The 26,382-nt window shown below is 41.0% G+C and overlaps 1 protein-coding gene across 1 annotated transcript; it reads left to right on the top strand.

Moving 5' to 3' along the window:
• Positions 1 to 15,360: 15,360 nt before the first annotated feature.
• LOC124270402 lies at positions 15,361 to 23,821 on the top strand. Its single transcript, XM_046705444.1, is given in 7 exon segments — positions 15,361 to 15,543; positions 15,632 to 15,851; positions 15,854 to 15,900; positions 16,006 to 16,217; positions 16,325 to 16,431; positions 16,476 to 16,644; positions 23,695 to 23,821. Coding segments are annotated over 7 exon segments (1,023 nt in total). The 5' UTR covers positions 15,361 to 15,402.
• Positions 23,822 to 26,382: the final 2,561 nt, after the last annotated feature.

Here is a 26,382-nt window from a genome sequence, read left to right as displayed (position 1 = left end):
TCAGGAGAAGGCTGCTATGAAGACCGCTACTACGTCTACTAGCCTGCGTGAAGGCTCTACAGTCTCCCCCACCACATCTGGATGAAGAGGGAAGCCTGCGTGAAGGCTCACGGACACGACGATCTTCCCCATCTGAAGTAGACGCCACCCCAGAGAGTGCTGCTAAGAAGTCTCAACGCAGGAAGGAATCAAGGCGTTCTACCGAACCCTACAGACGTCGCAGATATAAGTTGTCATCTCCATCGGACTCTGACGCCCATCAAGAGCCTGCGCGAAGGCATGCCTACAGAGGGGAAGCTACGTTCAGGAATCCACCTTTTCGGGAAGGATTCAAGATCGCATCGGGATCGCACGCCTGCTCTTCATACAGATCATCCCATAGAGAGAGGGGAGATTACATCTATCAGCCTTCGTGAAGGCTTAGAAAGATATCTCAAGACTCCAGGAGGAATACACGGTCATACCAGGACCGTTCACCTGCACGCAGCTATACATACAGATCTACATACAGAGACTCACGTCATTATGGATCTTCAGATAGGGAAATGTCTAACTTCACTGTCTGAAGTTAGAAGTCTGGAGAACTCTACTAACGTCAGCTGAACATAGCAGACCCTCTGATGACAGTCGACCTGCGCGAAGGAATAATAGCTATATAAGCTCTCTCGGATGAAGGCTGCACAAATGGTTACGTTTGCGATGATCTTTACCGTCAGCAGTTGAAAGCCTGGAGGATTCAACGAAATGCCAGCTTAGCGTTAGCAGTCCACGATGGAGCCTCCACGCAGCTTCAGCGTCTCAGCAGGAAGAATTCTAACACAGAAGTAGATCCAGTCGTTCTCCAGGATTCTACAGACTGTGCAGATACGGATCTTCCAACTTTGACCTTCACCAACCTGCCGCAGGTACTCATGGGGAGGATTATAATCAGAGTTAGCATGTCCCGCCATTCAACAATAGCAGATTTCCCCTTCATCATACGGGGCCCTTCATGATACATCAGGGTTTGAGGTTACAAGATCATCAGCGAAACCCTGATAGATATTCAAGATAAGAAGATAACACAACTGGACACTGCAACTAGATGTTGGCTATGTTGGATCAACACGTGGCTGGAGGAAGGGACACACACCTGAAGTAACGATGTCAGATAACATCCGATGAAACACTGAAGATGAAATTTCATCACATAGGCTTACAAGATATCAAAGGGGGCAGTTAACAGCATTGTCGCAGTTCCTCAGCGAGACATCAGTTACGGTCAACTTTACAGAACATCTGTATAAGATGACGACTGCAGTAAAGATTATAAATTTGAAAAATACAGTCACAACAGACAGGGAACAGTCTGCTTACATCGATACTACGCGGCAAAGTTTTCGCGCGCTTCAACTCAGCCATCAAGACACGTGTTCACTCGTGTAACTCTGGCACAAACCGAGTGTTGACGAAGAAATCAACGACTGCACATGATTCTACAAGGATCATTTTCCTGCAACACCGGTGACGTCACAATCACGTGCCAGGAAGTCGTCTACATTTTTAAACAACTCTTTTCAACGTGGGAAAGGCTCCATTTACAGTCAAGTTAGCAGGGTGCACCTTTTTTTCGACTATCTTCACGGGTCATAGAGGACTTCCCCTGTCAGCACATTTAATATTGGTTATCTGGGGACTTGCAACGACAAGCGTGAGACGGTTTCTGCTCATGGCATCCGATCGACTATAAATAGACTTCACATCGATAGCAGTCCCAGTACATCATAGATTTTTTGCTGACCTAGAGACGACGTATTATGCATCATCGCTGCACAATGTTCGGATTCTGGTGACAACATCTTCATTACATATTACCGGAAGATTGATGAGACAAGCTTCAAGCCATGATTCCAGAATCGATCATTTCTCCGTTTCCATGTCGGACATGGAAACGTTCTTAGATCCACGTACCTACAACGTAGGACATGATTGCAGTAGATGGCGTAATCTCCGAATCGGAGTTGGATCCAAAACATGATCTTCAATTGCTGGGAATATGGCTCATCACACCACAGAATGACACAGTCGTCCCAGAGGATCGTTGGGTCAAGATACAACATATGATATCTCAAGCAATGCTCTCTCCGTTGACACTACGTACTTGGCAAAGCATGCTTGGTCTACTCACCTCAGCTCAAGACATGACTCGCAGAGGGAGACTACAGCTGTGCCCACTACAAATATTTGTGAATGCCCATCTCGACAGTCTGGATCCACTGACAGCCTGAAAGCATACCTCCTATGTAGGACTCGTAAGTCGAATGTTTGCGGAGGAACCTTTTTTGTCAGAGCCGGTTTGGAACACTCATCTCTACGTAGATGCATCGCTACAGGGATGGGGTGCCCACCTCGACAACGAAGTGGCAGCAGGGAAGTGGTCGAGTCAGGATCAGAGTCTGCACATCAACCTGTTGGAGATGAAAGCAGTGATCAACGCTTTACAGCACTGGTCCAGCGTACTAAAGAACGCAAGGCTCATGGTCCACATGGACAACTCCATAGTGGCATTCTACATCAACAAGGATCAACAAGATCAATAAATCTGCTACAACTCAGCTTTCTCCTGTTTAGCATCGTCGACGACCTAAACATCTACATGAAGGCATGCCACATTCTAGGAGCAAAGAATGTCATAGCAGACGCCCTATCTTGTCCACTACAACCATCTCCGACGGAGTGGATGTTACACCTAGAAGCGTTCCGGTTCGTCATACAGACAATAGGATCTCCACTGGTAGACCTGTTGCAACAAAGTTTAACAAGCAATTACCAACATTCGTCTCTCCGATTCCAGATCCTCAGGCATGGGCCACAGACGCTTTAAGCATCTCATGTGAAGGACTAAACGCTTATGCGTTTCCTCCTCCAGCACTACTACCACAAGTAATACAGAAAATCAAGCAGACGACAACGCTGCAACTGATTCTGGTTGTGCCCTATTGGCCAGCGAGGGTATGGTTTCCCGTCCTCATACAAGAACTCGGAAGTCCAACCCTGAAACTACCAGAGTGGTTTGACCTGCTCGTCCATGCACACACCAAGCAAGCTCACGGGAATCTGGCATTGTTCCAGCTACACGCGTGGAGCGTATCAAAGCTTGCCTGAAGACTAGAGGGTACTCTGCTAAAGCAGCGAAAGCAGTAACACTAGCTCGACGCAGATCAACTCGCAACTTGTACGACGACAAGTGGCAGATTTGAACAGTATGCAACGAGGAAAGGCTATAACAGTATCCTCAAGTGCAACCCGATCCTCAAGTGGCTGAATACCTGTGTCATCTGAAGGCGGGTGTCAAGCTGACGACAGACTGGAGACACTTAAAAGGTTCAACATTGTTCTCTCTACAACGATGCCCTCACATTCTGGGCTGCTCTCAGTTGAATCATCACATCGTGACATTGTACATCTAGGACTGAGATGGGATTTCATTGCCCGGCCAGCCTGACAGACAAGTTCCACATCCCAGCACTCTCTACAGTCCTTGGGCCACAGGATACACAGGATCTATCCTTATGCCCTGTCAGGGCACTAAAAGTCTACCTACGAAGGACAAAATAAGGAGACAAAAATTCAAACGCCTATTCATCCCCTTATCCACTGAGACGCCCACGGAAGTCTCTCGGACAACGATATCGATCTGGATGAGAGCCGTTATACTAAGGGCCAATAAAGCAGCAGGACTTGAGCCTCCATGAGCCTCCAATCCACATGAAGTCAGAGCCCTGACGTCTACACTTGCTCTGCATGGAAACTGCTCGATTATAACTATAATGGAGGGCTGCTTTAGAGATCGAACACAGTGTTTACCAACCACTACCTCAGAGACATTGCCACCGAAGACGTCCCAGGCATTCACCAGTTTGGGCCGCTTGTTGTAGCACAACAACTAACGGTTCCACAAAGGCGCTGAGAAAATCTCACTCTTTTTATCCATGACTTGTGAAAACCAACGCTCTGGAGAGCAAATGGTTAAAGTCCATGCACACGTCTAGGACAGACTAGCATGAGTGATAGACCCTGTACTTGTATAGGACATACTTGTTACATGAAGAAGGTTCAGCATCTCCACTTGATGCGGCGCATCAAGAGATGGAGTTGCAATAGATAACTAATGGAATATTAGTATATTTAAAATCCACAATGCGAAATGTCAGGAGAACTTTCAGAAGAAATCTGACAAGTTGTGGTCCCCAAGACTCATCAGAGAGAGAAGTTGAAAGAATCTTCAACAGTGCCGTCATAAGTTCCCAAAGGGGTAATACAGGGCGTAAATCTACAACCAGTGAATCCAGAGCGTGGCTTGACCCACCACCGTTTCCAGCGGATTCTGCAAGCATAATTAGCATGAGTCAGGATAAGGAAAAATATGTAATTTTCTGACTGAAATTGATATTTTATACTTATCCTGACTCATGAGGTTAGCCCTCCCAACCTCCCCTCTTATGGCACTCTGGATTTCCCTGTAAATACGGGTGTCGGGCTTACATACGGAGAGAGTGACAAATATGGCCGATCATGTGACCATTTGGCGCCAAAGGAAGGAAAGGGACGCTACTCTTGGGTGAGTGATTTTACGTCCGCTATTTTAAAAGGGAACTTCCAGGGATTTCAAGTATTCCACTATCATTCGCAAGAGGAAGGAGACAAACATAATTAGCATGAGTCAGGATAAGTATAAAATATCAATTTTAGTCAGAAAATTACATTTTTTATAACTAATGCATACAATGAAATGCACGCATGCAAGAAAGACACTGGAATTGTGATTAAACAATAAAAGTGGTTAACATTTTACAATGTGCATAGCTTTACGCTGTTGAGTGCATGTTTGTTCGTGAATATTCGTCAAATTTGATGGTTAGTTTACTTCATTCAAGGGCGCTATACAAAAGCAACAAAATTCTGATTAATCGAAAATATGTATTTTTACAATCGATTATCTTTTTTAATTTTCGACCGATTTTCGATTATTTTCGATTATTTCGATCATCGAAACATCACTATAATTAACAAAACCTAAACTCAACATTGACAAATTTTATGGATAACAACTTCTTTATTACGAGAGTGCGATGTTTCGATACAGATTCTTGTACTGTTGTCAAGCAGGAAGTTTGACATTCCTTCTTGACAACGGTGCAAGAATCTGTATCAAAATATCTCTCTCGTAATAAAAGTTGTTATCCATAAAATTGTCGAGTTACTTTCCCAGCTTCTAAAATGCCACTCAAAGTAGTTAAAACTAAACTCACTCACTCCTCTTTACAGTTTCGAGTTTGGCGTAAAGCTTTATCTGATCAGAGAAAATGGTGAGACTGTGAAGAAAACTGGTGGACACCATTGACCTGCTGGGTGCCATTTCACTTTGACTGAGGACTGGGGAAAACTGGTGGACACAATTGGGCTTCACACATTGTACGTCTGTCTTGGTGGCGAATAGCGCTTTAACCATTAGGCTACCCATTGCCTTTCGAAACTGAGATGAAGACTGAGTATGAAGTCTTTTGGTAAAAACATTTGCTTCCACATCAAGGGTTTGCGCACACGCACGCACGCACGCACGCGCACACACAAACAAACGAGCCCACTCATGATCGAATGAAAGAGCCCACGAACGAACAAGTTCAGGAACATCATTGCTGTATTTTTCTTCCCTAAATACAGGCATCCCTTGCCATAACACGGGTCTTGGGGTACATGTTTTCATAACATGGAATAAAGGTGAAGTTGTATTGTCGGAGGTGAACAAACAAACTTTTGTAAATATAAATAGGAAACTTGCAATCAAACATCACTAGATATGATGATTCAATTGTCGTTCCTGTTGTGCTACCTGTTATTCAACTAAGCAGGAAATAGCAATCAGCTGTTTACTACTCCAACATACCAGTGATTCAGGTACAAAATGATCAGAAAATATAACTTCAAAGACTTTCTATTCCATTATCAGAGGGTTAGAATCCCCACATGGGTACAATGAGTGAAGCCCATTTCTGGTGTCCCCCGCCATGATATTGCTGGAATATTGCTAAAAGTGGCGTAAAAATCAAACTCAGTCAGTCAGTCAGTCCATTATCAGAATAATTTATATTTTAAGCAGTTATTTATCCGAAGTATTATATAAGGGTATTGTTTTGGTATAATGCATTTTTACATACATATTTAATACACACAGATTAAACCTGCGGTTTAACCGAAACCACGGTATCGTGAAGAGCGTTATTACGAGGGACGACTGTACTTCATTTCAAAATGATTAAATGCTTTGATTTTTTATGTGTCCGCAGGTGAAGGATGATCTGGGTTACGATCACTACACCCTGAAGGACAGCGACGGAAGCCCAGTGAACTACAACAGCACACCCTATAAACAAGACCGGAAGGTCGTGGTGTGTTGCCTTGAGGCAGGGGAGACAACTGACGGATGCTGGTGTGATCAACACGAATATCAACTTATACATTTTGCCTGATTACATCTGTCCATGAAAAGGCCACAACGCTCCATGGTCAGGCGCTCATGTCCTGTAAAGTCCTGAACGTTGTAGTAACTGACCTGTTTGAAACTGGATGTTGCTTTGAAATGTTGCTTTGAAATAGGATTGTTTATTCAATGATAAACGTAAAAGTTTAGGTGTTGTTTTCAAAAATTGTATTATACCTTGAACTGAGATTTATTTTGAAGTCTGGTTGATCAAATAGTGGGATAGGGTGAGTTGGGGTGGTGTGAGTATGTTTTGTTAACACGAATGAGATCATGAAATGATGTTCACACGAATGAAGTTACGAGGTACATAAACCCCCTCATGGCTCTGACACATGATCGATGTCCCGTCATTTTACGTAGCCAACTTGGGTTGTTCCCAATGAATCCATGCTGTATGACTTAACAATCTGTCTCTGTGAGTGTGTGTGTGTCTATCTGTCACTGGCTCTACAACAATCCCCTCTCTGGTTAAACTATCAGATGGAAGCAAGAGTGACCCTGTTGTCTTAGCAACCATAATTATCTGTGTAGAGTTGCTTCCCTTTGAGTTTGATGTTACTGAGATGCTGTTTAAAGCAGTTTTAAACCAAATATTGATACGTCAGTACTCATGAATATTTACCATTTTCTGTGTTATACCAAATATATATACATCAGTACTTGAGAATTTTTACTAATTTCTGTTGAAACCAAATATATATGCATCAGTACTCAAGAATATTTACAAATTTCTGTTGAAACCAAATATTTTATCAGTACTCATGAATATTTACCATTTTCAGCTGAATCAGATTCCTTTGCAAAACAGTGGTGAAAATTAAATGAATGAATCACCTTAAAATGGCGTTGACACCAGGTGTTCACAGAAAGAGTAAGGATGCCCTGCTCCTCTCACAAACAAAAAAATTCTTAAAATCCAGGAAATGTATCCAGTGTCCGGAATTTCTACTTAACCGATTCCAGTTATCATGATTCAGATGCTGAAATGTAATTATGGACGCAGCTGGATTTGCTTCCCTTTCTATGTGAGCATAATGGTTGCCTACTTAACACAAGTTGACAGTGTTCTTGCATAGTAGGCCCTTCTGGCCACAGGCTGTGGTGTTTTTGAGATATTTTTCTCCAGAAGGGCTCACTTTATATATGCAAGATCGGTTTGTAATTTGTATAGTTTGAGACCTTCCAACTTGAAAGTGGTAACATGGGGATTACACATTCTCAGTAAAGTAGATTCTAAAAAATTTCACATTAAGTCCTTCGAACCCACACTCTCAGAATTTGTCACCTAATGGCCAGTGTACAAAGTCACTTACCAAGCAGCCACCATGACTGCCACAAGAAAGAATCAGTACTGAGAAAGTGTAATCCCATATTCTGAAGGCATTGTGAATTCACAGCTATTGTTCACGAGAGTGATGCCACTATATTTAGACAACCAGATGTCAGATTCCATATGTTAATCTGCTGAAGTTACATTTCAACCCTGTTAGCTCCAATAAGGTGTATTTGTTGTTTACCTCAGCAATATTCCAGCTATATGGCGCCGGTCTGTAAATAATCAAGTCTGGACCAGACAATCCAGTGATCGACAGCATGAGCATCGAGCAGTTGGGATATGATGACATGTGTCAACCAAGTCAGTGAAACTGACCACCCGATTCCGTTAGTCGCCTATTAAATCCAGATTTTCTATTTTAGAACCTTGCGTTATGAATGTTTAAAATTTAAGAATAACTCATATTTCCAATGAATTTTAGTGATTTATTTTCTATATGCAGTTATATTTCCAAAATTAAAAAGAACATGCTGATTGCTGAGTTTTCCCTAGCTGTATCAATCCACTCTTGACTTATATTGTTACTGACACAGGTTATATAAACTTAATACTTTGAGAGAAAACTTCTTTTACACATTTATAAATTTTTAAACTGATTTATTAAATCAGATTGTACAGTATGAATAAACTCGGCATACCAGCATGTTTTTAATTTCCTGTCTGCCAACGCAGTATTTATTGAGGTATGGCAACTGTAAGGAATTTCTTGAAGTACATATCTGTTCCTGTGAAGTTCTCCTCTTAGATGATGCTGTTGTATCATTAGTGATGTTTAATGAGTACTTTTTTTGCTTGAAAAAAGATCTCATTAAGATTTTTATTAATGGCGAAATATTTAAAGTTATCTAATAACTTCTGATTTGTATCTGTGTAAACATTTTGTTTATACTTGTTTGTTTTTTATAACATTATGTGACACTACAAATTTGCATAATCTAATGCTAGTGCTTTCATGAGTGGTAATTCGATTAAATCTATACAAAATTGCTTGGATAAGCGTGAACTAAAGTTCATCATAAATTATTTATATATACCAACCATGATTTACTATTAGTTAACCTGTAATTACTAAAACTGGATACCACTGCCAGTCGTGTTCATCACATGGTACATTGTCTATCTTTTTGACTGTTCTATTGATATCTTTAAAAGTGTTCTAGTGATATCTCTGAGGCAGTGGTTTATTAACATCTTTGTGATTCTGTTCTGTTTGTACCTGTGAGACAGGTTTATTAATAACTTTGTAAAGCTGTTCTTTAACTATCTCTGAGACATCTTTATTTATATCTTTGAAACACTGTTCTATAAATATCTTTGAGATACTGTTCTATACATATCTTTGAGACACTGTTCTATATCTTTGTCTCAAAGACATAAAAAGAACAGTCTCAAAGATATAGAACACTGTCTCAAAGACATAAAAAGAACAGTCTCAGTGTTCTATAAATATCTTTGAGACTGTGTTTTTTTTATGACTTTGAGGCTGAGGGGTATCTTTGTAGCAGTGTTTTGTCAAGGCCTCTGCATGTGTACAAACTCCCACTGAGGAAATTATGAAGGCATAACATCAAAATTCAGTCCAGATGGCCCTTTCTGACATTTTACAAAGTAGAAGTGTTAATACTTAATGCCAATGAGGACCCTAATTGAACTGCATCCAGCCCATCAGGACCCTCTTTTGATTATGCACAATCAGTCTTGAGTTGTAATATCTTGTTGGATACAGTCTATGGAGGTCAATCTGTTGGTCAGTACAAGTGTCTCTGTGTCAGTACTTACCTTGAAAAATAAAATTTGTTTCTAACATTTCCAGGCTTTGTTCTATTTAGTTTTAACTTTGTTCTGTTTTCTTTTGACTACACCATGGTGTAGTGGGTAGAGTGTCTGCTGGGAGAGACAAAGGTTGTGGTTTGTTCCTGGGCCACAACATACCAGAGGAAGTTAAAAGATGGCACTTGTTGTTCCCTTGCCTGGTGCTGGGTATTAAAGGAATCAAACAAGGACTGTCTACTTGGAATCAGTATAATATGTCTGAGAGGAGCATGCATGTTAAGATGTGGCATGGTTGAGTTGAGTTGAGTTTTACGCTGCATTCAGCAATATTCCAGCTATATGGCGGTGGTCTGTAAATAATCGAGTCTGGACCAGACAGTCGAGTGATCAACAGCATGAGCATCGATCTGACCAACTGGGAACCGATGACTTGTGTTAACCAAGTCAGCGAGCCTGCCCACCCGATCCCGTTAGTCGCCTCTTACGACAAGTATGGGTTACTGAAGATGTGACTTGGTATACCAGTGGGTAGGCATATTAAAATACTAACTAACTAGTACAACAAACCACACTCGTACATACATGTCGCCATATAAATGCAGTAATTTTGGAGGCAATTTAAACTCTTGACGGTTCCAGTTGCTCTGTGGAGTTTTAGAATTTGGGCTTTATGTGACTGCATTGAACGTTTTCGGACAACAATGATTATTTATACCTGAAGGAACAACTTTCTAGATCCGTGGGTCTGTAGTTCCCTTTCTATCTCCATAAGAGTATTGTAAAAATTGTTATTCACACAATTAGACGATTCAGCATTGCTGTCATTTTCTAAGGTTCCTGATAAACAAAGCCTCATTTTTTTCAGATGGCGTCTAGTTTTCTATCATGACACCAAAACATTGTCATGGCTTGCTTGATCATTCACTGCATATTTTTTAAAAGAAACAGGACATCCAGTTATGTTTAACGTAAAAACCAGTAATCCCCATCCTGTGTCTGTCATGGACTAGACTGTTCTTCCCAGTAATCGTCATATTCTTCCAGGCTTAAACTTTGTTGTGATACTTGAAGGCCACAGGACAATGATACATGATGCAAAGAAATGAGCGAGTGATTCGTTAACGTCGAATGACCATAGTTATCAGCACCACAAAATATTTTGCCACGTTTGCCTCTCTGACCAGACTACAGTTTTCGTGCTTTTGTCAGTGAATGATGTTTAGTGAGTAAATTAATCATTGAGGGTCAGTTTATCGAGATAGTAAGTTGAATTGTGGTTTAGATACATTTCTTTGCCTTGGTTAATGGTAAGATATTGACACTATGAAAAATGGGTGCAGGCTAAAACGGAACCACAGCAAAACGGCACCTGGCGAAAACGGCACCATTTGGACATAACGGAACCTCGACTTGGCGAAAACGGCTACAAATCTTATGGCGAAAACGGCACCAACTAAAATCTTATGGGGAAAACTAGTTTGTTATAAGATAATCGGATTGCAGATAATAAATACATCTACTATTATGTCGGAACTATCAAAATTTAAGAACAAGGATGTATTTTTATATTCAAGGATACGATGTGAAAACTACTTTATACGGTAACGGCGCATTGAATAACTCAACTATTAGTGATATTCCGAACTCAGTACAACAGTTCATTTCTAAAAGTAACCGCTTACAGTAATTATCAAATCTACGTATATATTCAATGTAAGGCAAAAAAATTATGGTAACTAACTTATCACAATATTTTTTCTACACTTTACAGTAACAAAGTAGTAGGAAACTATATTTTATATTTACTTTACACCACCCAATTTTACTCAATGTTCATGTGTCACAACTCCAGTGGCTGATGTCACAGATGTGGCATTTGAATTTTTTTGTCTTTTTCATAAGCAATAAATATACAATTTCAAAACTCCATGTTATATTGTAAAACTAGATATTTTAATATATATGTACATGAAATAAATATTATCTTTGGATTTTTTCTTTTCAAAATGATGTTACAAATTTCGTAACGACAGTGACACAATTTCAGGAAATGTCTAATAAAAATGGTAAAATATGAAAAATGAAACATCATTAAGCTTGCATAATATATGTTATGTATATTCAGAAAAATTATTATGTTATGTAAACCCCAAAAAGAAAAAAAATCCCCATAAAACCAAAACACTAACAAACAATGGGTTGTTGTTATTGAATCCAGGACGAAATCCACCTGGACAAAATCCACCCCACAATTGCAACCTAGGACAAAATCCACCCGGACAAAATCCACCCCTAATAAATTCCACCCTAAGAAAAAAATAATAATGACATGTTTAGTCACAGAAATGAATTTTATTCATATCAGTCATTCATAATCGATAACAAAAAAAAACAAAATACATATGTGAGCTCATTTTTGCATATATAAATATGACAATTGCACATTTTCACATTTCACATTTATTAATCATTCATGCATCAATACATATATAAATATGACAACAGCATATATTTTCACACATTCAGACATATCTATGACTAAACATCTTGCCAAATTTCAACAACGCAAACAACGGCCGACGCCGTTGAGAAAGTCCTCGAGTGTCTTTTCCTTCGCTGCGTGTCAAGATCAGGACACACTAAAACTTTTAATAATAGCAATTTGAGAAGGGTGGATTTTGTCCATTTTTTTGTTAAGAAGAGGTGGATTTTGTCCGGGGTGGCAATTTTGGGGTGGATTTTGTCCGGGTGGATTTTGTCCGGTCACCGTTGTTATTTGCTTTATTTAACGTCGCACGCACAACTAAGGTATTTCGGCGACGGTAAACAAAGGGTGCATTTGTGCGTTTTAAAAACAATTTCATTTTGACACTGAGTTTGACACTGGGCGATTTCAGTTGAGTAAATGTACTTCAAACATCAAAGGTTGCGATGTTTTCATGCTAAATTGGGATGCTCTTTCCAATCACTGTGGGCACAGTAGATGTATTTACTATCTACACATTCTGCAATCCGATTGTCAGCTATGGGATGCCACTTCCAATCACTGTCGGCACAGTACTGTAAAGTGTAGAAAAATATTGTGATAAGTTAGTTACCATAATTTCTTTGGTTTGATTTTGACTTAAGTTTGTCGGATACAAACATCTGACATAAATATGCACGGATTTTGAGAATGACTCGTATGTTGATATAATCTTGCTAATGTTATAATGAAATGAAATAAAACATGAGTCAACGTCATACTTTGCCGTTTTCGCCAATATGGTTGCCGTTTTCGCCACACAAATTTGGTGCCGTTCTGCTGTGGTGCCGTTTTAGCTATAACCCATGAAAAATACTGGATGCGGCGATACTTTTGTCCATGTGTATATGAGCTAAAATTGAAATGGATAGAAGATGTTCTACATTTACTAACATAAACATCAGAAAAATGTGAGATTTTCAAAGATCATTACACTCACATTTGTTTGAGAAATCCTCAATGGATCTCCATTTTCTGAAAGTACACTGTGAGACATTGTCGATATTTAACCACCTCCTGAATCCATTTTAGACTGATTCCTTTCAAAACATATCCAAATATACGTTTATAATATCATGTTTGTCAATAGATACCCAGGACTCTCCGAAAGCCTTATGCTGCCACTTTTGTATCGTAAAATAATTTTTCAGCTACAATTCTCTTTGCTTCGCTTCGAGTATTTTCTCGTTGCTTCGAGTATTTTCTCGTTATTTCAAGTATTTGAAAATACTTGAAATTTCAAGTTTGGGAAGGATACTTGAATCAACGAGAAAATACGTAAAACAATTGAAACAACGAGAAACTATTCGAAACAATGAGATAATAAACGAAGTAACGAAAATATAATTTAAGTAACGAGAAAATACTTGAAGTAACGAGTAAATACTCGAAATTTCAAGTTTTTGACAGAAACTTGAAGCAGCGAGAAAATATTAGAAACAACGAGCAAATAGAAAAAAACAACAACAATTTTTATGCTTCAAAAGTGGCTGCATTAGCCTTCGTAGGACTCAGCACACCATCTTCATGTTTTCACTAGCATTATTTACTATATTTAATAACATATTCTTGAAAAGGTATCTGAGTCCAGGGCAGCATTGGCAATGTGGAACTCGCTTTCACTTTCATAATTATAGCAACGTACTTCGCCGCTTTTACGAAATGATGTCATCTGGTCTCAGTATCAGAGATCTCATCTCATTATTTTCGGTTTACTGTTGACAAAATACCGGTGGATTCGTAGACGGATTGAGCGGCGGATTCGTAGACGTTATTAAAATGGGAAAAGTTCATCCTCAATGATGAAGAAGTCGACGAAAAGTGTTTGCATTTTGTGAAATAAATAAAATATATCAGGTAAGTATGATCGGCGGTGAAAATATCCTTAAATAATAAAATAATAAAATATGCTTCACAATGGTCCATGTCCGACAAATTCCCACAAATCATAGGCCGCTAATATATTAAATTCAGTTGTGTAAAATTAAAAGATATGTATTAGGTAAGTATCGTCATTCAACGTTCAACTACGCAGACCAGCAGAGAAGTAGCAGAAAACACTTCTTAAGAAAACACTTACATCTCCCACACAGAGTATTTCGCAATCAAAACAACTCACCACTTCCTAATTAACATTCACAACAACTCAGTGAAACCTGTTAATCCTCCCACAACAATGAAAACAGTCGGCAAATTATGATGAGTAGACTAATTTTGTCTAATCCGCCGACAAAGTTTACCTGTACACACACTTATGGTATATAAACCTCAAGAAGGTGCGTCCGAGACAACATGCCATCCAGTGCGACAGCTGCGATCAGTGGCAGCATCGCCTTTGCGACACAGGGATAGACATTGCAACCTACCGCCAGATGACGAAAGGGCACCTGCAGATGGACTTCATCTGTAAGAGATGTTCTCTACCCCCGCCGTCTCCACCTTCTCCGACTCTTCCTCTGTCCCCGACCCTGCCTCTCTCTCCAGCATCGTCGCCGAACCCTACATGTCCTCCATCGCCCGTGGACTCATCATTCGACCTCACTGCCGCCACCATCAACGCAACAGATGATGTATTCGAGGAGTGAGTTATTCATTATTATTTCATTTCAGTTAGATAATTAATCATTAATATAATTCAATGTAAATTTTAAATTTGATATTTCATCATTTTAGTTCTATTGCTGACCCGGACCCCCAACCCCTGCCCGACGACCATCAGCTTCCAGTCGAGTGGACTATTCTCCCGACCGGCAGCAAGCGTGGCAAACCACTTTTAGTTGACAACAGAGGATTTTCCTACACCATCCAGGTAATGAATAATGAAATGAGTCCTACGTATTTGATTACATTTGAACGACGTTTGTATACACATGTGACTACTAAAATGTATATACTAAAATATGTTTCTTTCTTTAACAGAAGTCAAGATGGTATGCTGTGTACTGGTGGTGCTCTGTGCGGCAAAAGGAGGGTCGGTGCACTGCCGCGGTTTCACAGAGAGGTGAAACTTTCACCCGCGGAGAAGCCGACCACAACCATGAGCCGACGACAGGACTTCTGACCAAGGCCACCATCAACATGAAGGTATTTTGTCGTTTTATTCATAACATATCAATATATGTAACGTTTGTATTATGTAATATTATTATAAAATCTGTAGCAACTACAGCAATAATTTGAAATTGTTCATTTCTTTAGATCAGGGATGTCGCCAAGTCTAGCGTTTACTACAAGTCGTCTGGAGTGATGGCCGAGGAAATTTACAAAGCAGAGAGTGAAGCCAGCTGCCCATGCCCCTCCCTGCCCCCTCTGAGCCAAGCAGCCCGCAAAATTAATTACCATCGCCAGGGTGATCGTCCAAGCGAACCCAAAGACTTGGATTTTGGGGTATGTATGGTGTTCGCTTTCAGTATTCGGTATATTTTAAATTATGTTAAATAAATTTAACATTTTCACAAATGTTTTTCTTCTTTAGATTTGCTCCCGCTTCCTACCGAGAGACTTCCTAAGAGCGGATATGAAGACAGGTGGTGGACAGTGTCATCTCATATTTGCAAGCGAGCAACAATTAAATACTTTAAAGACGGCCAAGACTTGGTACATAGATTCTACATTCCGAGTTGTGTCACCCCCTTTTCACCAGCTGCTGTCCATCCATGCTTTCCTCGTCTCCGGATCGGCGATGAAACAAGTTCCCTTTTGTTTGCATTGATGTCGCGGCGCCAGATAGAGGACTACGTGGCCGTAAGTAGTTAACTAATTGTTAAGTAATAGCTAAACTAATTACTGTACTTGCTGTAAAGTTTGTTCATTGTCATCAATTAATGATGTAATTATCTGTTAAACAAGGTCTTCAACAACGCGGTGAACCACCTAATGGACAACGCAGATGTTGAAAAAATGGTCACGGACTTTGAGGCGGCGACCTGGAGAGGGTTTCAAAGAGTTTTTCCGGCCGTCCAGGTCAAGGGCTGCACCTTCCATATGAATCAGGCGATTTATAGGAAGGTGCAGAACTTGGGTCTGGCTACGGCTTACGAAGAGGACGTGGGAACACACAGGTGAATATTTTTTTGCTTCTTTTTACACTCTTTCAGATGATCTTGTTTAAAAAATTATCTGCATTTCATTAGTATTATGCCTCCCATTTTTATAATTTGTTTTCTAGATTCATCAAAAAGCTTATGGGCTTGCAATTCCTAGACTCAGCCCATATCGAGCCAGCATTTATGAAGGTCAAACAGCAAGCAGTGACACCGAATCTGATCGCCCTCAGTGAATATTATGAGTCAACATGGATCCGAATCTCTGTGTGGACCATTACTGGTGCGTTTTTGGGACGGCCATCCGGACGAACAATGACCTGGAAAGCTGGCACAAGCGCTTAAACCAGCTGTCCGGGCGACGTTGCCTACCTTTTTACAGACTGCTCCCCCTCCTCTTCCGAGAAGCTGACCTGCTGCCCCTGCAGATTCGACTTCACAGACGGTCAGTTGGACAGATGGCAGCATGCTGGCCAGCGTGCCAAGTCGGATACATTTTTTAGATTATGGGACGATTTCCGAGCAACAACTCTTACCGTGTCCCAGCTGCTGAGAGAGGTGTCCAAACTAAATGGGCATATGGTCACTGAGTGACTGTGATACTGTGTTACTACTGTGATACGTGCTGTTGTGAAAATTGTTGTTGATCATAAATAGATTACATTATCACTCTTCCATAGCAATGTTGTCTGTCTTTTTACATTTTACGACGCTTCATCTTTATTACACACAAAGTCACACAGTAACAATATTTTCGTATCACTGAAAACAAAAAATACAACACAAACACTACATATACAAATACATGTAAAACAAGTCTAGACAAGATACGGGAAAATATTCGTTCACTCTTCAATCACATTTTCTTGTCCTTAGCTGCCCTTAGTTTCGTATCACTGAAAACAAAGCATAACAACTTCGTTATACACATTCTAAGTAAAAATCAAACTTAATATATACTATTATTCAATTATTAATACACGTCTACGAAATCATGGTCTACGAAACAGTCTGGGTTACGAATCCACCGCGTCTACGAACTGTAAACACCGTATCCCAGTCGAAATAACTCAAATGTTAATGGAGGAGGAACATAAACATTTCCATGATAGATGCTTGAGTCGTCTCAGGCGCCATGATTCCACGGATCTTACCCGTGTAAATAGTTCACTGTCGAGTATTCGAATCCTACTTTGACCCTGATCATGTTTTAAATACACGTGGGTTTTTATCCAATATGGTGGAAAGCTTACTTCGTCGTTCATATTTGCTGACCATCCAAAAACGTTCCAAAGGATACTATGGTTATCGGCGACGTTTAGACACATTACATGTGATTTGATAAGATAATAGATAGCCGTCGTTCACATGTTATTTATTTTCAATTCAATTCTCCCAGTGAAAATCCGATATTTACATGTTTAAAAAATACACCGAAAAACGCCGTAACTGGAATTTCGTAATTTGTCAAAACAGCGAGATTTGCTTAATTTCCTTACCTAATTGTAAGAGTCATAGCTTTTTCGCTTAGCCTAAAACGGCGGTAGTCAATTATAAAGAAAATTATTTCCCGCAACTGTAAAGCGTACTTTGGTATATGAGTGAGTGAGTTAATATTTAATACCGTCACACTGGCAATATCTCAGCCATATCGTGACGAAAACAATTTATACAATAAAGATGAAAACATTCTGAAGAGTTCAACCTGTCGACGATGGGCGAGTAAAATGCTTGAGTATCACAGATTTGAATGTAAAACTTGCATGTAAAGATGACAATACAATATAAAACAGGCATATAGATCGCCAACAACTAAAAGGCAGATCATACATACTATGTATATATAGCTATAGGGACCATGGCTTTTGTATATGATCTATGTTGAACTTTATTCGAATTCAAAGAGTCATCAAGAAGAACATAATGTCATAATAAGTTGACAAAAACTATGCATTTACGGGATATATTCAATCATTATAAATTTTAACAAATTAGAATGAATGACCAAAATTTGCTAGGGCATTTTGTAGCTGGTGCAGTTCGACTGGTACACATATGAGATATATATTATCAAAAATCAGTAAGAGATTTCACGTGAGCTTGAAAATGTTTCGCTATAACGTTCTTTTCGGTTTGGAGACCTAAATGATGCAGTCAACTCGAAACATTGCCGAATACAACGGCAAATCATGAAGTACTTGTTGCTTTCATTGTTTTCCATTTTGTCCAATTACGCACGTCGGCATCAGACTCGCTATTTGTCCAGGTAGTGTGTGCCGTGAAAGTTGTTCTGTATTCTCATTGGCTGACAGGATGTCATTCCAAGGTTATGACCGAGTACCACCATAACTATTTCCATAACCAAACAATAGGGAAATATACGTTGTCCTGACTAGTATTTTATAATTCACCAGTTTTCGGGAATAACTTATCTGCGTCGCGAATATTATCTCTGCTCGACCAGGCTGGGATCTTGTATCGAGACTCAGGACTGATACGTTATTAATTTTAATGAACTAGGATCCCTAATTTGTTTCAAATAAAATATTTCCAGTGTAATTTTTGAAGCAGATAACTTTTATTTTCCCTCGTCTGAAGCATAATTATTTTGTTTTAAATCCCAGACATCCTACAGTCACCCATTTGACACAAAATGAACTGTAATCACATTTTAAAAATATAATTCTTAGTGACTGGTCATATATTTATAGGGGTGAGTTTGCTGGCTGGAACTGTAGGACATTTTGCTGACAAAAAGTAATCATGTTAAATGATATGGTCTATTTTTAAACTTATTTTGACCTCCAAGCGGTGCCTCCGTTCGCTTGCGATTCTTCTAATCTTCATCTTCAGGGGAAGATTGTCTTGCAAGATGTAAAATTCGGATCGTACTGATACGGTCTAACATCCATTTTAGAAATGACATCAGGAACATCTTTTACTGCTTCAGAATCCATGGACACTGTTAAGTTGTGAGGTAAAATCAAAGAGGAAGCCATCAACAACAGGCACTTATGACGTCATGTCACGTGATACCCCTCTGCTCATTAACTGTCGGATTGTTTCCGTAATAGGCGGAAATACGGAGTACGTTTTTGTGTTTTTATTGCTATTTTTATAAACTTTTTGTTTAATTTTAATCACGGAATGTGACTTTTATAATATTCTTTACAATATATCAAAAGTTTTGTTTTCGTTCGTATTCTCCTTTATATGGTCGACGTCTGTGACGTTCACTGAGGCTGACGTTCCTCTCATACCACGCTGTCACGTCGCGGTGTGAATGAAAGCGGTGTTAACCCCAATACCATCTTACAATAATAAGGAGCAATAATGAGAGTGAGTTGGGTTAACGCGGAATAAATATTCCATGAGTGAGTGAGACTGGTTTTATGCCGCTTTAAGCAATATTCAAGCAAGATCAGTGTGGGTGACACCAGAAATGGACTTTGCACATTGTACCCATTTGGGGAATCGAACCCGGATCTTACTTACATTAATGAGTGAGCGGGGTTAACGCCGAATACAAAGTTAATTAAGCTATTAAATTCAGAAAAAATGGATACTCACAGAAATTAACGCGTTTAAAGAGAATATTAAGTACTAGTAGAAGCCCCTAAGCGTCTAGTCATTACTATACCCTGAATATGCAGAGACATTTTGATTGATAGATTAGCAAACAGAAGGTAAGGCCAGGGTCCGCCGAGCTTTTCAATATCGAGGTAGTCTCATCCGTGCTTTATATTTTTGTTTTTGTATAAGTATGGAAGGCTGTATATAGAGAACTTCAACGTCGTTCATCAGTGGAGAAATAAACAAGGTTGGTGCAGTGACTACCACCGTCTCCCCGGTGAAACAGTTATTCAGGGCAACCCCGACGAATGACCGTGTTATCTGTGAACGTCCATAGACGCAAGACACACGCCAGACAGGGCTGTATGTGTTGTGATTTACTGGCTTCACACGACACCTGGGTCCATGTAAGTATCCCCACGTCAGACAGGGGATGTATGTGTTGTGATTTCCACCTGGTTATCCCCACGGCACCTAGGTGCATGTAAGTATATCCACACGTCAGACACGGGATGTATGTGTCGTGATTTACTGGCTTCAGACGACACCTGGGTCCATGTATGTATCCACACGTCAGACAGGGATGTATGTGATTTACTGGCTTCACACGACACCTGGGTCTATGTATGTATCCACACGTCAGACAGGGCTGTATGTGATTTACTGACTACACGACACCTAGGGGCATGTAAGTATCCCCACGTCAGACAGGGATGTATGTGTTGTGATTTACTGGCTTCACACGACACCTAGGTCCATGTAAGTATCCCCACGTCAGACAGGGCTGTATGTCTTGTGGTTTACTGGCTTCACACGACACTTTTGTCCATGTAAGTGTCGCAGGAACTACAAAGTCAATTCTGGCTGATGATAGATATTGTATGCACGAAACCTGTGGGTCACAACAACATGTTAAGTTGCTGCCTGACATGGTGTGTGTCATAACACAGATAATATAAATGTTAATCAATCATTAAATACTCAAAATATATTCTATGGAATTAATTGTATTTGAAACAATTAATTTTATCACTGGCAATTTCCCCATAACATTGTTAAATATTATGTTGAATATACTTCTTACCTGAGAAATAAATACCTTTTGCATAACTAATTAAAACAATCATTCGAAATTCATAACATTCCAAATTCACAACATACCTGTGGGTCACAACAACATGTTAAGTTGCTGCCTGACATGGTGTGTGCTGGGCCTCTGACACATGTAGTTTTTATAGAGAGCAGTCATGTGACCTGCCTCTGCAACATTTGCAGGGACTGCATGTGCCAAAGCCCAGGATGTTCCAGTCAGACCACGAAGTAAGGTGGGCTGTTTTTTACACCAACATCAGTGAGAGTGCTGGAAAGTATGGTGCAGTGTTAGTGACAGATATTAGCCTGTGACATAAGTATCCACACACGTCAGACAGGGAGGGGCGGTGGGGGTAGCCTAATGGTTAAAGCGTTGGCTCGTCACGCCGAAGACCTAGGGTTCGAATCCTCACATGGACACAATGTGTGAAGTCCATTTCTGGTGTGTCCCCGCGGTGATGTTGCTGGAATATTTCTAAAAGCGGCGTAAAACCAAACTCAGTCAGTCAGTCAGTCGGACAGGGGATGTATGTATGATTTACTGGCTTCACACGACACCTAGGTCCATGTAAGTATCCCCACGTCAGACAGGGCTGTATGTGATTTACTGACTACACGACACCTGGGTCAATGTAAGTATCCCCACGTCAGACAGGGCTGTATGTGATTTACTGACTACACGACACCTAGGTGCATGTATGTATCCCCACGTCAGACAGGGCTGTACGTGTTGTGATTTACAGACGTCACACGACACCTGGGTCCATGTAAGTATCCCCATGTCAGACAGGGCTGTACGTGTTGTGATTTACTGGCTTCACACGACACCTGGGTCAGTGTAAGTATCCCCACGTCAGACAGGGATGTATGTGATTTACTGGCTCCACACGACACCTAGGTCCATGTAAGTATCCCCACGTCAGACAGGGCTGTATGTGATTTACTGACTACACGACACCTGGGTGCATGTACGTATCCCCACGTCAGACAGGGCTGTATGTGTTGTGATTTACTGGCTTCACACGACACCTGGGTCCATGTAAGTATCCCCACGTCAGACATGGATGCATGTGATTTACTGACTACACGACACCTAGATCCATGTAAGTATCCCCACGTCAGACAGGGCTGTACGCGTTGTGATTTACTGGCTTCACACTAAACCTAGGTCCATGTAAGTATCCACACGTCAGACAGGGCTGTACGTGTTGTGATTTACTGGCTTCACACGACACCTGGGTCAGTGTAAGTATCCCCATGTCAGACAGGGCTGTATGTGATTTACTGACTACACACTGCCACCTGTATAGGTGCATAAGTATACCCACGTCAGACAGGGCTGTACGTGTTGTGATTTACTGGCTTCACACGACACCTGGGTCAGTGTAAGTATCCACACGTCAGACAGGGCTGTACGTGTTGTGATTTACTGGCTTCACACGACACCTGGGTCAGTGTAAGTATCCCCATGTCAGACAGGGCTGTATGTGATTTACTGACTACACACGACACCTAGGTGCATGTAAGTATACCCACGTCAGACAGGGCTGTACGTGTTGTGATTTACTGGCTTCACACGACACCTGGGTCCATGTAAGTATCCACACGTCAGACAGGGCTGTACGTGTTGTGATTTACTGGCTTCACACGACACCTGGGTCAATGTAAGTATCCCCATGTCAGACAGGGCTGTATGTGATTTACTGACTACACGACACCTGGGTCAATGTAAGTATCCTCGTGTCAGACAGGCCTGTATGTGTTGTGATTTACTGGCTTCACACTACACCTAGGTCCATGTAAGTATCCCCACGTCAGACAGGGCTGTATGTGGTTGTGATTTACTGGCTTCACACGACACCTAGGTGCGTGTAAGTATCCCCACGTCAGACAGGGCTGTATGTGTTGTGATTTACTGGCTTCACACGACACCTGGGTCCATGTAAGTATCCCCACGTCAGACAGGGCTGTATGTGATTTACTGACGTCACACGACACCTGGGTCCATGTAAGTATCCCCACGTCAGACATGGATGCATGTGTTGTGATTAACTGGCTTTTTACGACCTGCAAACGGTAGGTTTGAATAGGATGTTTTATGTTTTTGAAGACCGCGGAAATGAAGAATGCCGCGCCACTGTATGGTCAGGAGCTTTGGAAACCATAAAATCCTGAATTAGAGACAAGAGTCTTCCATAATCATAAGACTGACTGACTGACTGAGTTTGGTTTTACGCCGCTTTTAGCAATATTCCAGCAATATCACGACGGGGACACCAGAAATGGGCTTCACTCATTGTACCCATGTGGGGGATTCGAAACCGGGTCTTCGGCGTGACGAGCCAACGCTTTAACCACTAGACTACCCCACCGCCCCCATACTCATAAGAAGGTTCACAAAAGCAAAGTCTTGTGACTTGTGTGAAGCCCATTCTGATGTCCCCGGCCGTGATGTTGCTGGAATATTGCTAAAAGCGGCGTAAAACCAAACTCAGTCAGTCAGTCAGTCATTTTACACGTTCTGTGAACACGTTGTTTGACCATATAGAGTATAGTCTACTGGTAACTGAATATGGTTTACGCCAAATTCTACTTCAGGAGAGACCAGAATGTGCCTTTACATGTGTGATTCGATGTGAATCGAGTGAGTATAGTTTTTACGCTGCTTTTAGCAATATCCCAGAAACATCACGGCAGGGTCACCAACCATGGGCTTCACACTGTACCCATGTGGAGAATCGAACCTGGGACACCGAACAGAACGAACACTTTAACCACTAGGCTACCTAGGTCCTGTACTGTTCTAACACAATGGTGTTCTCTACTCCAGTCGACCATGTCCAGAACGCCACATCACTCTGGGGACACCCCACTGGACTCGTATGGTGTATGGGTCAGTGGAGGACTTAACTGACTCCCCCAGAACGACCCTCGCCCTCGCCCAGGATCTGAGATAGTCAGGGTAGGGCTTCAACAGACCCCCAGGAGCTACGTGTGTATCGCAATACAGGTGTCTCGCCCCAGCCGTTTTGTCAACGCAGCGTTCCGCCACGACTCCGAGAAACGACAAAGTTTGAAAAGCGTGAGTATCTTCATCATCACACATTCAAATAAATTAAAATATTATTTGTAGTCATGGGTTCGAACTCCAGATCGTTTGAATATGATCCTTGTATGAGACGAGGTTGAGATTATTTTGCAATGTCATTCATTATACAAGTATACGACAACATAATTTACATTCCAAAATCGACTTTACCGGTTCATGAGGTAAATTAAGCTTATAGTATATTGATTGATTGATTGATTGTTGTTAACGCCGCACTCGTAGCAATATTCCAGCTATATGGCAGCGGTCTGTAACAATCGAGTCTGGACCAGACAATCCAGTGATCAACAGCATGAGCGTCGTTCTACGCAATTGGGAACCGATGACATGTGTCAACCATGCCAGCGAGCCTGACCACCCGATCCTGTTAGTCGCCTCCTTACGACAAGCATGGGTGCTGAAGACCAATTCTAACACGGATCTTCTACGGGTCTAAGCCATAGTTTAAAGAAGCATGTTATGAAGACTCTCGCAAAGTGGTATTGATGCAGACAGTTTACAAAAGATACATTTTGAAAACATATTTCCGTTGAAATGAACCAGCTTTGAATTTCCTCACCGTATCACCGAAGTGGTCAAAGAAGTTGCGTTTCCAAAGCAAACAAGTCTGCTGGAGGGGAAACTGTTCATTCAGTGTTACATTGCTTCATATTTTTCCCAGGCAGTGATAATAATGACCCTCCCAAATCCCTCTGACCCCTTCGCTGTGCAGGGCTGTACACTGATTTAAGGCCGACATCAGAACATCTATATTCTCACACCGAGGGGTGATATTTGTATAGCAGTTATTTTTATCCATACCAACACTTTGACAATTCTAGTTAAGTTTTTCAAAATGTGTAGTGAAAGGGTTGTTGACAATCACTGTTGTATCATTACGTTTCATCCTAGTAGTAAATTCCAAGCTTTCTAACTCGACATCGCCAGGCACCCATAGCCGGTACAGTCCTGTCACCATGGGCACTCTACACTGCTGAAGAGACTAATTTTGAAACCCATGGGATTTTTTATAGTTGCACTCCGGCCTTTAAATTGTATCAAAGGGTTTACGTCAATAATTCCTGACTTTCGTGAATCCTCCAATGAGCATGAAGAATCATTTTACCATTACCATTATACGCGCAGCTACCATTATATATAAAAGCCCGGGCTTACAATACTATTTCTTTTGCCGAAACATTTTGTTTCTAATTCCTCGCCAAAATACCTGCCAAACATCGCCATCGGTGAACCATTTAATACGGTAGAACCCCACTATGAATCATATTGACTACAATTAATTCTTTGATAACAAAGCATCACTAATACAGTCACCATGTAAAGCAAACATGTCATTCCCACACATCATACATTTGAAAGGTGTCTTTCTTTCCCGACCGCGTCATACCAAAGATGTTAAAATATGGTACTTTGTTGGTCCCTGCCTGGCGCCTCGGCATTAATGGGTACAACGAGGACTGGTCGGCTCGAGTCAGTATAATGTGTCTGAGTAGTATTCATGCTCACTGCGGCATGGCATCTCAGTGAGCTAGCACTATAAAACCAGCTTCAGTCTGGGCCAGTACAAGCAGCCGCACATACACATACACATACACACGCTTGCACGTCGTCATATGAGCGAAATATTCTCAAGCACGATGTTAAACCCACTTTCACCTCAATTCTTTTCAGTGACGATTGATTGTTTTTCCATCGACATGTATGTGAATTAATGCCAAGCCCTCAATACTATCATCTAAATACAAAGAATTGCAACCTATCGGCCATTACATGAAAAATGGCTTTGCTACTACCCTGGCCATCTAGGATTCAAATCTCAGTATCAGGATTCTAACACTCATAGCCTGTATCCCCTGATTACACCATCTTCCTCTAAGAAGATCCGGATTAGAATTCGATCCAGTTTGGTTCAGTAACCTATGCTTGCAGAAGAGGCGACTTTATTACGGGATCGGATGGTCAGATTCGGCTGACTCTTGTTGAGATCTGTCAATGTATCCCAATTGCGCAGGTCGATTCGCTGATGTTGATCATTGATTGTCTGGTCCAGATTCCATTATTTTACAGAGTATAGTTGGAATATTGCTGAGTGCGGGCGTGTAAACTAAATTCAGTCACTCACCAGTCAACGTATACATTCGAAGCGTTGATGACTACGCTTACATGACACAATATGTATCCCCAGCATTTTGTAGACGATTCTACATGATAACTATTAAGTCTTGGCATCACAACTGTGTTATCATAGAGTTATCAATATTTTCAGGGCCTGTCGTAGGAAGCGACAACGTCTTCTTACGACCAAGACATCAATATATCAATGGATCGTCCTCGATGAGGACTTCATAGCGCAAAGCGTACGCACGCCAAACCCTCACGACAACAATGCAACCGAAACCAGCACAACAA

Source organism: Haliotis rubra, unplaced genomic scaffold (genome assembly GCF_003918875.1).
Source record: "Haliotis rubra isolate DU_JTF1 unplaced genomic scaffold, ASM391887v1 Scf1513, whole genome shotgun sequence".
NCBI classification, from domain to species: domain Eukaryota; kingdom Metazoa; phylum Mollusca; class Gastropoda; order Lepetellida; family Haliotidae; genus Haliotis; species Haliotis rubra.
The sequence above is the reverse complement of the archived record's forward strand: the minus strand, read 5'-3'. Positions and strand labels throughout refer to the sequence as shown.